The sequence below is a fragment of the Prunus dulcis genome, chromosome 7 (genome assembly GCF_902201215.1).
Source record: "Prunus dulcis chromosome 7, ALMONDv2, whole genome shotgun sequence".
Classification (NCBI taxonomy): domain Eukaryota; kingdom Viridiplantae; phylum Streptophyta; class Magnoliopsida; order Rosales; family Rosaceae; genus Prunus; species Prunus dulcis.
The window spans coordinates 16,080,607-16,095,186 of NC_047656.1; the positions used below are offsets into that span (position 1 = coordinate 16,080,607).

Genomic DNA, 14,580 nt, shown 5'->3' on the forward strand with positions numbered 1-14,580 from the left:
TTTGTCCCAAAAAAAAAAAAAAATCAAGACTATGAAAAATAAAATAAAAAGAAATGTTCTTTTAACTTATAAGTATTAAGAGCCTAAAAATGGAAAATAAATAAATAAATTATTTGATCATCTTTTTTTCTCTACTTGCAAATGTAACACCACCAGATTTAAACGGCACATAGCAACAACACATAACTGCGAATGTAGCGAAAAATTACTCCGGACATAAGACTTTGGATGTAATCGTAAATATTTTTACCACTTAACTATAAGCACTTTGCAATCTCGAAGATTGTATTTAGAAAATCATCTTAATCATGGGCAGAAAAAAGAAAATCACTTAGATGTGTACAACAAGCTGGTCCTTTGTGTTGAGAAGCAGCAAAAATAGTGCCTTAGAGATCATCACAATCTTGAATCTGAATAGAAAGCAGGTGTAAAACTCATCCAGTCTCTTCTCTTCAACCGTCAGTTCAATTTTTATTTTTTTTTTCTCTAAAAATAGAAAATAAAAACGAAAAATCGTTAACCGGTATATATGCGCGGGAAGGCCTCGAGACAGTTAATCTACTTTTAAGCCTCGTCTCCTGCTGGTCCTACGTGGAATCACCGTACAAATGCCACGTGTCCACGTCAACTCCGGTCACCAACTCGAAGATCGAGAAAATACAGCGCGAGCGCCGAGGCCCCATCTTCTTCTTCTTCGTCATTTCGCTTCACCTGAAAGGAAACCCTAATCGCCATTAAATTCTCTCTCATTTTCTCCATCGGAGCCAAACAGAGGAAAAGCGATGGCTAACCCTAACCCTAGTCCCAAACATCCCCTGTACCCTGAGGTCATGCAGTCGAACCCAGAAGCCCCATCAATCCCTAACCCTACCTCCTCATCCCGAAATCTCTACCCTTCCCTCGACATGAAAGACCTCGTCGACAATCTTTTCCCTGAAAACTCTAACATTAACCCTACCTCCCATTACGAACACTGGGCTCAGCCCTCAGCTCCACCGTCATTTCAGCCCTCTGCTCCGCCCTCATCTCAGCCCTCGGATCGGCCGTCATCTCAGCCGTCCGCTCCGGCCTTGGCCACCGAAGAGGTCCTCATCAAAATCCCCGGGGCCATTGTCAACCTTATCGACAAGCACTACAGTGTCGAGCTCGCCTCCGGCGATTTCACGATCATACGCCTCGTCCAAGGCGACGACATCGTCGCCGTCCTCGCCCGAGTCGGAGACGAGATCCAATGGCCTCTGGCGAAGGAGGAAGCCTCCGTGAAGCTGGACGACTCGCATTATTTCTTCTCGCTCTACGCCCCGCCGGATTCCGAGTCCGAGTCGGACTCCAAATCCAAAACGACCACGAACGATCCGGACAATTTTTTGAACTACGGATTGACGATTGCGTCGAAAGGACAAGGGGGATTGGTGAAGCAATTGGATGAGATTTTGAAGAGTTACTGCAGTTTTTCGGAGCAGAAAGTTTCCGATAAGGCGAAGAAGAAGGGGGAGGCGTTGGACGATACAATGGCTCTGGAGACATCACCGACAGAGTTGATTTCGGATAAGAAGAAGGAGTTGGAGGAGAGGAGCGCTGCGTATTGGACCACATTGGCTCCGAATGTGGAGGACTACAATGGGAGGGCGGCTAAGTTGATTGCAGCCGGGTCGGGCCAGCTGATCAAGGGGATTTTGTGGTGTGGTGATGTGACAGTGGAGAGGTTGAAATGGGGAAATGAGGTTATGAAGAAGAAGATGGACCCGCTTTCGAATAAGGAAGTCAGTCCCCAAACCATGAGGAGGATTAAAAGGTACAATGACTTGTGTTATTGCTTGCCCTTGTGATTATTTTTATTGTTACTTTTGAGTTTGATATGTAGTTTGTCTCTCATGTTGTTTGGTTCTTTGATCCTGGTTGTCTGCTTCTGATTAATAAATGTTAAATGTCTTGTTCTGGTTGTTGTTTTTCTGAGGGATAATAAGGGCAAGTGAAATATTCCATTGAAATTATAAAAAAATTGTGTTGTAACTTACAATGCACATTTCCACTGAAACTGGTTAGATTTTGAGGCTACTTATGGGAAAATTATGAATTTGATCTTACGGCCATGCCCGCAGACCCAATATCCCTTTTTGGAGCTTGGTCTTTTATCTTCATATGTTATTGTAGGATGCTGGGTAGATATTAGTTGCAAATGTTTTGACATGCCCTTATGGTTCTACCACATCTGTGTGTCTATGAACATTTTGCAACAAGGATATCATTTTCTAGTTGAGTGTTTGTGTCCTTGCAATTTTCTCTTTTCGGTCAGGATAATATTTTGAGTAAAAACCTAATCTTTACTTTTTCTGTAGGGTTAAGAGTGTGAGCAAAACGACACAGAAAGTTGCAGCTGGTGTCCTTTCTGGGGTTTTGAAAGTTTCTGGATACTTCACAAGTTCGGTGGTAAATTCCAAAGTAGGAAAGAAATTCTTCCGTCTTCTGCCTGGGGAAATTTTGCTAGCATCATTGGATGGATTTTGTATGTTGATTATCCCTTTTTCTTGATTTTGATGCTTATTTAATAACAGATAATACTAAATCTTTTGTTTGTAACTCTTATCTTGCAGTTTTTTGTCTTAATTTCATTTATGCTTCCACTCTGAATCATATGTAGATTGTCTAAATGCATGCCAGGGTTAGTGAGCTGGTTTATAAACTATAAGAGTGGTGAAGATAATCTATTTCTTAGTGTAGGTTCAGAACATAAGTTTTCTTTTTAACCCACTGTAGAAGGTGGGATTCTCTTGCAGCTAAGAGATTTTTTTAAACCATTATCTGCTGCAAATTACCATGTATTTGAGTGGTCTGTAGATTAAGATGCAAACATGCCATCATAAATGATCTATTAAGTGTCTTCGTCTTTTCTATTTCTGCAATCACTATATGATCATATTCCAATCAGATGGTAGAACTTTTGTCCTCGGAGTACACTAGGGTTGCAACATGCCTTCTTAGATTTGTTTCTTTACTGGGTCTGAGCCCAGTTGTCCATTAATATGTTGTGTTTTATTTTTATAGTATTTTAACTGTTTATATATTCTTGTAACTAGGCAAGGTGTGTGATGCAGTCGAAGTAGCTGGAAAAAATGTCATGTCAACGTCATCTACTGTAACAACCGAGCTCGTCTCCCACAGGTAAGCTTCACCAGATGCAGCAATAAATGAAATAAGGCTAGAGTAAAGTAGCAGTAAATTAAATGAAGTAAGACTGAAAGATAAACATGATTCATGCAGACCTACTATTTGGCTCACTTTAAATAAAGATGCATTGACCAGGAGCTATTGACATTTGTGTTGATTTACATTTATTAACAAGTTAACCCCAGTTTCATACCCAACTTATGTTTGTGGCTGGAATCAATAAAAGGGGTACTCTGTCCACATCTTTATGAAGCAATAGTTGACCGTCTAAGAATTTGCGATGTTAGAAACTCTATAGATGAATGATGTTTATGATTCTGTAATAGTGTGTAAATTTTGGAGTATGTCTGTCCTGCAGGTATGGTGAACAAGCTGGTAAGGCTGCGAACGACGGGCTTGATGCAGCTGGACATGCCATAGGAACTGCGTGGACTGTTTTTAAGATCCGCAAGGCACTCAACCCAAAAAGTGCTTTCAAATCCTCCACCCTAGCCAAGACTGCTGCTAAGTCAGCGGCTGAGGAAGCAAGGACTAAGAAATCCAAATAACTGGTTGTGGGAAATTCTTCATTTGAAGGACTTAGCAGCCCCAAAAAATTTTCATCCCTCATTTTTTCCCAAAAGGTTACACACTTGCATGGAACGTCAAGGCCTTTGTTGCTGTTGTTGATACTGTTGCTGTACTACAGGTAAGGCGAACCATGAAAATATGTTTATCTTTGTAATATAATTCTTGTTTTTATAAATTTGATGTTCATATTTGTTGCCTTAGCAGCACAAAACACAAAGCTGTCTTTGGTTCTTCTCTTTTCTTCTTCTCTCTTTCCCATACCAATTGACGTTCATATTTGGAATTTTTCGCCAGTGCTCTCGTAGGTAGGATTATCTGTTTGGTAGAGAGTATGGAACGCCATTTTTGTCATCGCATGGTTTGTATCACTCAAATTCGAACATCACAAGACTATCGCAAAAAATATTCGTCCATAAAAGTAAAGAGAATAAAATATTCATCCCATACGACATGCCTATTATGAAGCGAAAACACATGTTGAGTTCGATTCTAAAAAACACAACATGTTGAGTTCGATTCTAGTCCGATTTTGTGAAATGAAAGGGTTTTTGATCCTTTTCCTCACTATGATTTTGCTCATGGACTTTGACTGGCATCCACCCCCTTCAAGATTCAACCAACATGGCACCATCCACCCACCCACGGAGATTATAATACGTGCTTTAAGCTCAAGCTTTGTCCTTAACTACCTAGGTCATCATGCTCATGGACTTCGAGTGGCACCCACCCTCATCAGGATTCAAACCCATAGTGCAGTTAGCACCATTGCACCCACCAAACAACCTGTGGACCCCATCCTATCGTACCCCATATTTTAGTGTCCAATTATATAACTAGTATGATTTACAAAATGAGAAATTCTGGTATTATTAAAGCGTTATGATACGGTTGGATGATGTGGTGTATACGTGAAGTGAAGTGTATAAATAACAGTGTGATAATGTGACCGTGACATCAAAAAATTGCTCGAAAGATAATGAATGAATGGTGGACCCAAACAGCTCTTGGAGGTTGCCATGTGTACACCACTTTTCCGTCCTCTATGGCAAACAACAAACAAACAAAGATTATGCATTTCTGTGTACGCTAAATTAAATGGATTGAGAGGTACAAATGTGTTGTTTTATTTCCTTTAATTCTAGGCCACTAGCTATTCTTGGTCTCATGGACTTTTTCAAGTCATAAGTAACGAATCAAATCCCTCTTTAGTGTAAATCCTTCCACAGATGATATTCTTCTCCAAAGCCAACTTCTACATCAAAGTGTCTCCACTTGATTTGTTTGTCTGATTCTAGATATCAATTATATATACTCATTCTAACTTTTATGATTAATTTGAGTGCTTGTTTTTATCTCTCCACATTAAGAAAAAAATATTTTGTAATCGGCATCACAATCATATCCAATATTTTTCTTTTTCTCATCTATAGATTTCCACTTGTTGACATTAACAATCTTACCTAAGATTCTTTCATCATTATGACTCAAAAAGCTTGATGAAAAAAAGACAAATTTCGTGAATCCTATGTACCTAATAACTCAGTATTTTATTTCAAAAATAAGACATCAGATACTCTTAACTACTTAAACTACGACTGCATTGAGCTAACCAACATATTTGAATCCGACATATAAGTTGTCCCCATATTTGTGACTTTAGCTCATTTTGGTGCAAAACTTGCTGTGATATCAAATGCCATGACTCGCAGTAGATTTCATTAAGATTCAAATCATGGTAGAAATAAGTTAATTCTAATCTTTTCAACTTTTTACCTGCATGTTTTTCCAAGTAGGAAACATATATATCAAAAGACCTTCGAGCTGGAAGCCATAAAGTAACTCTAAATTGGTCAGCAGGGCCATTCACTTGTGTATACTACAAAATCTATACCTTTTCTTTTGTGTAAAGGTAAAAATCAACAAAGTAAATGAAGAGAAAATATAGATTAATTGTTATCTTTCACTTGTCATGCACAAAAAGAAACAGCTGTAACTCCAACTACAACCAAAAAAAAAAAAAAAATTCATTTATCAATATCTCTAGAGAAAGAGGATGAGCCACTATTTGGTATTTTTTATAAGGATCTTTTCTATTGAGAGGAGCGATAATAATATACTAAATTTTCATACATTATACTAATGTTAAGACTCGAATCCAAAATCTTGGAGGGAACAATTACTCCAAACTACTATATTAGTAGGTCCTTTGCGCTATATGGTTTTTTTAGTGTGAACAAACTACAAATGGGAAATAGATAATGATATCGTTTCCTACTTTTTTAGTAGAAAACTTTTTTAGTAGGTTATCCTTTTAGCCAATCAAACAAATGGAGTAAAAGTGTAAAATTTGAAGGTCAATCCAAGATCTTGATTCTTAAGAATAACTGGCCATTTGTCAGGCATGTGTCAATTGGTTTTATTTTTTATTTTTAGAATTAAGAAAAAATAATATGGGTAGTTATGTTCCATAAAAGTAGGACCTATTATCAAATTTTGTTTTTAATTTTAATTTTTTTAAATATGAAAAAATGTGAATTTATCATGTTATCCTCATTTAATTAATAATTTCAATTGTTACGGTTGAATTAACCAAGGACATTTTCTGATATTTTGAATGTTTCACCATTCTTTGCCCTTTGCTATATATATAGATGTTAGTTTATAACATAAAAATAATGTTAATTTGTCAGATATTAGCAAAAGATCATCATGGGTAGTGAGGTGGATCACAAAACCAGTGTTCTAGAGGATGAACCATGCAAAGTCAAAATCCATTTGCACGCCCATATTATGTTTGTATGAATTAATTCCAATCAATTAATTAATTACTTAATTACTTAGTTAATTAAGCCGCCTTCATCATCTTAGTCTTATCGTAATTAAAAAAGGAATTTTATCAGCACTCAGCAGCTACCCCAACTTGCCCCAAAAACTTACGACTACTGAGATATTGTTCTTTACTTATCCCCTAAAAGGTTGGGTTACAAACATCTTAATCTCACCTAATAATCAGAATTATAATCACTAGATTACAATATGAAATCCTTTTAGCAAATCAAACCGGGTTTGCCAGGTTGATGTGGTTACAGTCATCGAAATAGAAACTAAATATCGCTAAACCAAATGATGATTATTTAATGCCTTTATTTCAGTAGGCAAGTCGGGTTCGAATCCATTTTGTGTCATTCAGTAGTTGTATTTTGTCTAATTCTCTATTATTTAAAATTTTAAATATATATATTTTAAAAAAACCAAATGATGATAGACTTATTTAGTGAAAATTTGAGTCCAAGGTGCAGGGAGTGATTAATTATCGTTTTATGAGCAAAATGAAGAAAAGCAAAAAGAAAAAGGAGTTAATTTAGGACTTTGACTCTTGCAGCATCTGGTCCATAGGCTTTTTATTCAGTATCATTTCAACCTACCAACTAAATGAAAACACATCATGACAGTTGACAAAATAGAAAGATCCTTCATCCGAGAATCTCCTTATGAAATTCTAGAAGAGGCTCATTCTAGGACCACTTCCATCTTCAGTAAATATGTCCTCAGTTTCCAACTTTCACCCATTGGCATACATCCTAGGGTGAGTGAGTTAGGGAAGCCACCTCTATGTACCTTTCAGTTTTTTTTTTCTTTTTCCTTTTTACAAGCGATAATAAAAGAGGGAAAACGAACACTGAAGATATAGATTGAACTACAAGCCACTTGCGCCTTTTACTCACTCGGATTTTGTTTAAATTTCGCAAAGTTTATTGGTAGCGCCATAGATCAAGTATTTTCACACAAACTTGATTTGCTTTAAGGAGATTCATTAACAAGAATTAACACCCAGCAGATTAAAACTCAAATTAATGTGTTTAAGTACCAGTTGATAAGGTTGCTTTACAAGGGCATGAGGGGTGTGGGCCCTGGCTAACCCACCTCATGTAATTCTCAAATAGCTGTAATGGCTGTACCAATATACACTTCTATGTCTGGTAGTACTAGTGCCTTAAACAACTGTGTATAAAATCCAAAACCACACCAGAGACACAGAGGTGGAATTTGGCAAAGCACAATTTGGAAAAGGAGCTTAGAGATGTGGCATTGATGCTGTGGATGATGAGGAATAAAAACACCACAACCCCCCACTCACAGCCATTGCAATAACCAGATGTGCCTCTTGCCTTCAAAAAGTGGGAAATGACACAAGAAAGCAGTATATTATAAACACACCTCCACCCAACAACCCTCTCTCTCTCTCCCTCTCTCTCTCTCTCACACATAAACACAAGTTTTCTATTGTTGCTAATGCATACTTTTTAGTTACAAGGCTTGTTATGGCAAAGCAAGCAGAGGAAGGCCTTTTTGATAGTTCTGAATGTTCACCAAGTAGAAGCACACCAATGGGAACTCCTTTAAGAAAGGTGTTCGATAAGATTTCAGGTTTTGCTACACCTTGGAGAAAAAACTGTACAATTCCTCAGGGTAGAAGAATCTTTCATAGGGATGTTGAAAGAGACCAGTTTCAGTATGCAAATGCTCATTGCCTCTCCTCATACTACAGCGTCTTCGTGGCCCGGCTTGCTATCATGGTTAGTAGAATTTTTTTGTAGAATTTCATCGCGTCGATGAAGATATAAAGGTTGAATTGGGCTGTCAGAATATGTACTTAAAATAGTAAGCTTGGTGGTGACTTTGTCTGTGCATTGTTCTTTTTATCTCTTGTCTCAGTCATTGAAAAAACCCTGTTCTTCAAAGTGAATATTAACATGTGTATTTGTAAATAAAATAAATAAATAAAAAGATATCACTTTTGCTAATTCATGCATTGCCTTATATTGATGGTTTTTGTGTGCAGGTTATGCTAGCCATTTTAATTGGGCTATTGACCATACTGACTTGGCATTTCACAAGGATCTACACTGCAAAATCACTGAGCAACTTAGCATACGGGCTACGTTATGAACTTCTGCAGCGTCCCGTTTTACGGATGTGGAACATCTTGAATTCTACAGCCGAAATAACAGCAGCACAGGTTAAGCTGTCGGAGTATGTAATCAAACGGTACAGCAAGCCTACTACTCAAGCAGAACAAGTTGAGGTTGATTGTTATGCAATTGTCCTGTTCTTGTAATGTCATATATGATTGAGTTGAGACCATTTTGCAATTTTCTTTATTTGATACTTTTCTACTCTTAGCAGCTATACGAATCGATGAGGGCTGTGACATGGGCAATGTTTGCAAGTCGTAAAGCTCTCAATGCAATTACTATCAACTACAGAAATGGTTTTGTCCAGGCATTTCATAGAGATCACAGGAGCAACAACACATACTACATCTACTCTGATCTTGCAAACTATTCAATCAGTGCCAGTGGAGCTTACGATGCTAATATGATGTCAACACATCAGGGGTGGAGTGATCAAACCATACATGGCAACATTTCTGCAAAATGGTACCGCGAACCCCTCAATCCTGTCACGGGTGAGAAGATAGGAAAAGCAAGCCAAATCCAGCCAGATGATCTGATCAATATAGCAGGGCTTTCACAAGTACCAGATGGTGTGGCCACGTGGCACGTGGCGGTGAGCAAGTACTCAGATTCACCACTGCTGTCAGCAGCACTGGCAGTTTCTGACCCTTCAAATAAAAGCATAGTGGCTGTTGTGGGTGTTACTACAGCTCTATATAGTGTTGGGCAGCTGATGAAAGAACTGGTTGAGTTTCACAGTGGACATATTTACTTAACGTCTCAAGAAGGTTACTTGCTTGCTACTTCTACAAATGCTCCTCTTTTAAGGAATTCAACAGAAGGGCCTAAGCTTATGATGGCTGTCGATTCTGAGGATCACATCATTCGAACTGGAGCGGAGTGGTTACAGAGAGCCTATGGCAATGAGTTCCCTCCTAGTCATGAGGTTCATGTTGAGAATGCCAGGCTTGGACACCAGCAATACTACATCGACTCGTTTTTTCTAAAATTGAAGAGACTCCCTCTCGTAAGTCTTGATCTTGAACATATATTATTTGACAGAAAGAAACTAAACTAATCAAATTAGCACCTAACAAAAAACTAAATTGAGCTAAGCTTTGTGCAGGTAGGGGTTATTATCATCCCAAGAAAATATATAATGGGGAAGGTAGATGAGAGAGCCTTCAAAACATTGGTTATACTGATTTCTGCATCATTTTGTATCTTGGTCACTGGATGTATTTGCATTTTCATACTGACGAATGGAGTATCAAAGGAAATGAAACTCAGGGCAGAGCTGATAAGTCATCTTGATGCAAGAAGAAGGGCAGAGGCCTCTAGCAACTACAAAAGCCAATTTCTAGCAAATATGAGGTAGGTTATCATAATTTGGAGCTACTAATTGTATATCAATATGACATAATCATGTTTAAATCTCTCCACAACTAACCCATGAGAGACTAAAATTAACCCTTTATTGTGTTTTACTTTGTTGCATTGCAGCCATGAACTGAGGACACCAATGGCTGCAGTGATTGGGCTGCTGGACATTCTTATCAGTGATGATTGCCTTACAAATGAACAATATTCCACAGTCACTCAGATTAGGAAATGCTCGACGGCTCTACTTCGGCTTCTTAACAACATATTGGATATCAGCAAGGTGAGATATAAAGAGGTTGATTATCTTATTTTGAGCCATTCAGCCAAAAGAAATTTATTGACTAGTGAACTTGAAAGAAAATATATTCCTGTTTAATTTTCCATTTTTGACAAAAATGTTATGAACATTTCTGACTCAGAAAATCAATTTTGAAATATGAATTACAGGTTGAATCTGGAAAACTGGTGTTGGAAGAAGCCGAGTTTGACTTGGGAAGAGAACTTGAGGGGCTCTTTGATATGTTCTCTGTGCAGTGCATTAACCACAATGTGGAGACTGTTTTAGATCTCTCTGGTATGACTTTAATTTCATTGTGGAAAGAACTGATTAACTTGAAGCAAATATTTTTCTGATCAATCTGTTTTTCAGATGACATGCCAAAATTAGTTCGAGGAGATTCTGCAAGAGTTGTTCAAATATTTGCTAATCTAATCAGCAATTCTATCAAGTTCACTACATGTAAGTACAACTTCCATACTGATGACTTGACAAGATCTGTTTAAAAAACAATTTTGTGTTATATTTGATTTGTTAAATTTGGCAAATGTTTCCAGCGGGCCATGTTATACTCAGAGGATCATGTGAGAACACTTCTGGTGATATCAGGAGAATCCCTTTCGATCAGAAAAATTTGCGGCCTTCTCATAAGGCAAAGCTGAAGCAAGGGAACCATGTAAAGAAGGCCCCAAAGAAAGACGACAAAATGATTCTTTGGTTTGAAGTTGATGACACTGGCTGTGGTACGCACCTTTGAAAAGTTAGCTCATTTCAAGCACACACTCACACAAAAAACCGTTTTAATCCATGATAACTTGTACCATTTATCTTTGTCCAATATTATGCAGGAATTGATCCTGGTAAATGGGAGTCTGTCTTTGAAAGCTTTGAGCAAGCTGATCCCTCAACAACTCGAACGTAAGTAAATCAAACAATTTCCACTGACCACAATTAGGTGATGAGTTTTATTAAATTTTGAGATGACAGATGTTTCAGAAAGCAGTGCAACTCAGACTGTGAACAATTCCACCCACCAGACCATATGCATACCAATGTAGCATATGCTTGACTTTATTTGGCTCAAGAAAGAGCTTAATCATTTCGGACTAGGCCTACTTTCTGTGGTTTAGATTAGAATCATTTATTTGCAGGCATGTTTAAGTGTGTTATCTTTTTCAGGCATGGTGGCACTGGACTTGGATTGTGCATCGTACGGACGTTGGTGAGTTCAGTTTCTCAAGTATATAGAATAGTCGTGCTTGTCAAAGAAAATCTCCTTCTTGTTGAATCTCCTTTTTTACACTTGAACAATTGTACTGGTGGTGACAGGTTAACAAGATGGGTGGAGAAATCAAGGTTGTAAAGAAGGATGGGCCTGGAACTTTAATGCAATTATACTTGGTTATCAATACGCCTGCAGATGGCACAGAGCAACTTTGTCAAGTAGATTTAGCAAAGCACAATGTAGTGGTAAGTTAAGTTGCTTTCATTGGGGTTTCAGGTTATTAGAAAGTAGAAACTGGTAAGTTTCTTGTATTTGGTTTCTTATCTGCTTACGATTTTTGAATGTGAATGCAGGTGCTACTTGCACTACATGGCAGCATGGGTAGATTGATTACGTCCCAGTGGTTGCGTAAAAATGGAGTGTTCACTGTGGCAACATCCGAGTGGAATGAACTGACACAAATTCTTCGAGAACTCTTTCAAAGCAGGAATTCAGGTCACAGTAACAGCTTTGAAACACAGTTTTCACTAAGCGACTCTTTGAGAGGTGAAATTCGAAGCATATATGACATAAGGAACCCAGCTTTCGTCATGGTTGTCGATATAGGGCTGCTGGACTTGAGCACAGATATATGGAAGGAACAGCTTAACTTCCTTGACAAGTACTCCGGGAAAGCAAAGTTTGCATGGATGCTGAATCATGATACCTCCAACGCCATAAAGACGGAGCTCCGGAGAAAAGGGTACGTGTTGATGGTTAACAAACCTCTATACAAGGCAAAGATGGTTCAGATTTTGGAAGATGTCATAAAAGAGAGAAACCTTGAAACAGAGAGGAGAACTGCAAAAAGTACCACAAAAGAAGGTGAATTGCATGAATGCCTTGAGATTGATTCTACTCAGTTTGATGTTGCCAGCTCTGATGATTCTGATATATGTGAAAAGAATAACCCCAATTCCAAAAATGCACTTCATATTGAAGAAAACCAAAGAGACAGGAACACAAAACCTAGTTCCTCACAATACCAGACGGTTAACAGCTGCTTAGTTGAACTGACAAATGTATGCTCAAAAGAAAAAAATTCAAGGAAAGAAGAGTCATATCAGATAAGGTCCAACTTATGTGACATGGAAGATGAAGAACATAAATCTCAATGTGGAAATTCCAAATTTCAAGAACAGCATTTGATTGCCAACGGACGTAAAGAGCATGGTAACTCACATAGAGCTGTGAATCAACAGAAATCTCTCGAAGGCCTACGCATACTGCTCGCAGAAGACACACCAGTGCTGCAGAGAGTTGCAACTATAATGCTAGAAAAAATGGGGGCTACAGTAATTGCTGTGGCTGACGGGCTGCAGGCAGTTGATGCTCTAAACTGTATGCTCACTGCAGAAGACAGTAGAAGGGAGCTTCGCTTGAAGGATAGAGATACAAATGCAGAAAACAAAAGTTGGGTCCCCCGTCCGTTTGACTTGGTTCTAATGGATTGTCAGGTAAGAATCAAAGCTCAGAAGATAGTTCATATTTTTCTGAAGCTTTTAAATCTGTCTTTGATCATTAAATTATTCATGTTGAAGGATATAAAACTTACTTAAAACTAATGAAACCCCTATGACTGTCAATTGCAATGAACTTGTCTGGAACTCAATTTGTTTAGTTCAAACTTGTGGATTGAGCTTAACTGGACTAGTGTCAAACAGAATATCTAGGATTTAGAGTTCAGATTGACCTTGGATAAGTGTAAATTGCGCGATACAAATCCGTCCTGTTTGAACTTGTGTGTTTGCTTGAATCAGATGCCAAAGATGGATGGTTATGAGGCAACAAAAGCAATCAGGAAATCAGAAGAAGGGACTGGTTTACACATTCCAATTGTTGCTCTAACAGCCCATGCAATGTCATCAGATGAAGCCAAATGCTTGGAGGTGGGCATGGATGCTTATCTAACAAAGCCTATTGACTACAAGTTGATGGTGTCTACCATTCTTTCACTCACTAAAGTGACAGCCTAACTTTCAAGCTCAATTTCAGGCAAATCAGATGTAAGCAAACAAATTGCTTAGAGAAATGTGAAATTAATGGTGCTTTGGAAAATACAACATAACCTGTACATTAGATATGTAGATCCAATTTTCCTCTTAAGTTGTGCAGACCAAAAGGTCACATGCTCCAATTTTCCAATTTTCCCATTTTCTTCTTGTGTTTTGCTTTCTTGGTTCCTTGATGTGGTTCTTATGGGAAGAAATATAAAGGTTGGCTCTGATGTGAGGAAAGCAAAGGTGTTTTTTATTTTATTTTTTCCAAATCCCACAAAAAAGGAATGAAACTACAAACAAATCAACCAAGGCCTAGAAGCCCCAATCATGTCTTTCAAAGAGAACATCCTGACCTTGAGGAGGGGAGCAAAGAACATTGTGCAGCCTAATTAGTCCAAAGATAATAACCCAAGGCTGGCCAAGCAAAGTTCCTTTCTGCATAGACATGAGATAGGCTGTCAATCCTCATGAACAGATGTTAGAAAGGATAAAATTAGAAAAACAAAACTTCTAATCCTATAAAAACTTGTACAATACTATAAAAATTACCCCCAAAAAAGACAAAATAGACTTGCGTACTATTTGTGGTTATGGCGAGCACAATCATCTTCTCTATAATTTAGAATAATTTTAACAATATCTTGTATAAAAACCAGATAATCAACTGAAAAATGACCGAGATGATGCAGGACGCGTATGACCTAAATTTATTAGTTTCCTAATGTATTTGTTAGTTTTCTAGATTCTCTAGTTTTCAAATTCTAGTCGGATTTCTACTTTTCCAGATTTCCAAATTTCTAGTTTTAAGCTTCCTATTTTTTTGGGTTATGATTTCTGTTTAAGTAAGAGATTTTTATCCTATTATGTCTAGGTTTTAGTTTGCTAAAAATACCCCCATGTAATTCTTTAAAATTTAGATTTGAATGTTGAGTAAACCTTTTCCTAGAATTCTCTAATTTC

At 37.8% G+C, this 14,580-nt stretch overlaps 2 protein-coding genes across 3 annotated transcripts; both read left to right on the forward strand.

The window, feature by feature from the left end:
- Positions 1–581: 581 nt before the first annotated feature.
- Positions 582–4,171, forward strand: LOC117636157 (protein EARLY-RESPONSIVE TO DEHYDRATION 7, chloroplastic). Of its 2 annotated transcripts, XR_004587002.1 has the most exons (5): positions 582–1,795; positions 2,340–2,506; positions 3,078–3,162; positions 3,527–3,856; positions 4,044–4,171. XR_004587002.1 is itself a non-coding variant. In XM_034370636.1 (4 exons), exons 1-4 carry the CDS (start codon positions 783–785, stop codon positions 3,714–3,716), a joined length of 1,455 nt encoding a protein of 484 aa, XP_034226527.1. In that variant the 5' UTR covers positions 582–782; the 3' UTR covers positions 3,717–4,010. The 2 variants fall into 2 exon arrangements, 1 of the variants encoding a protein (XP_034226527.1); XM_034370636.1 differs by lacking the exon at positions 4,044–4,171 and having other exon boundaries at positions 3,527–4,010.
- Positions 4,172–7,971: 3,800 nt separating this feature from the next.
- Positions 7,972–13,772, forward strand: LOC117634885 (histidine kinase 1). Its single transcript, XM_034369158.1, has 13 exons — positions 7,972–8,315; positions 8,582–8,824; positions 8,926–9,723; positions 9,823–10,070; positions 10,200–10,359; positions 10,527–10,653; positions 10,729–10,818; positions 10,914–11,099; positions 11,205–11,274; positions 11,536–11,578; positions 11,686–11,826; positions 11,935–13,077; positions 13,381–13,772. Exons 1-13 carry the CDS (start codon positions 8,061–8,063, stop codon positions 13,594–13,596), a joined length of 3,720 nt encoding a protein of 1,239 aa, XP_034225049.1. The 5' UTR covers positions 7,972–8,060; the 3' UTR covers positions 13,597–13,772.
- The last annotated feature ends 808 nt before the right edge of the window (positions 13,773–14,580 follow it).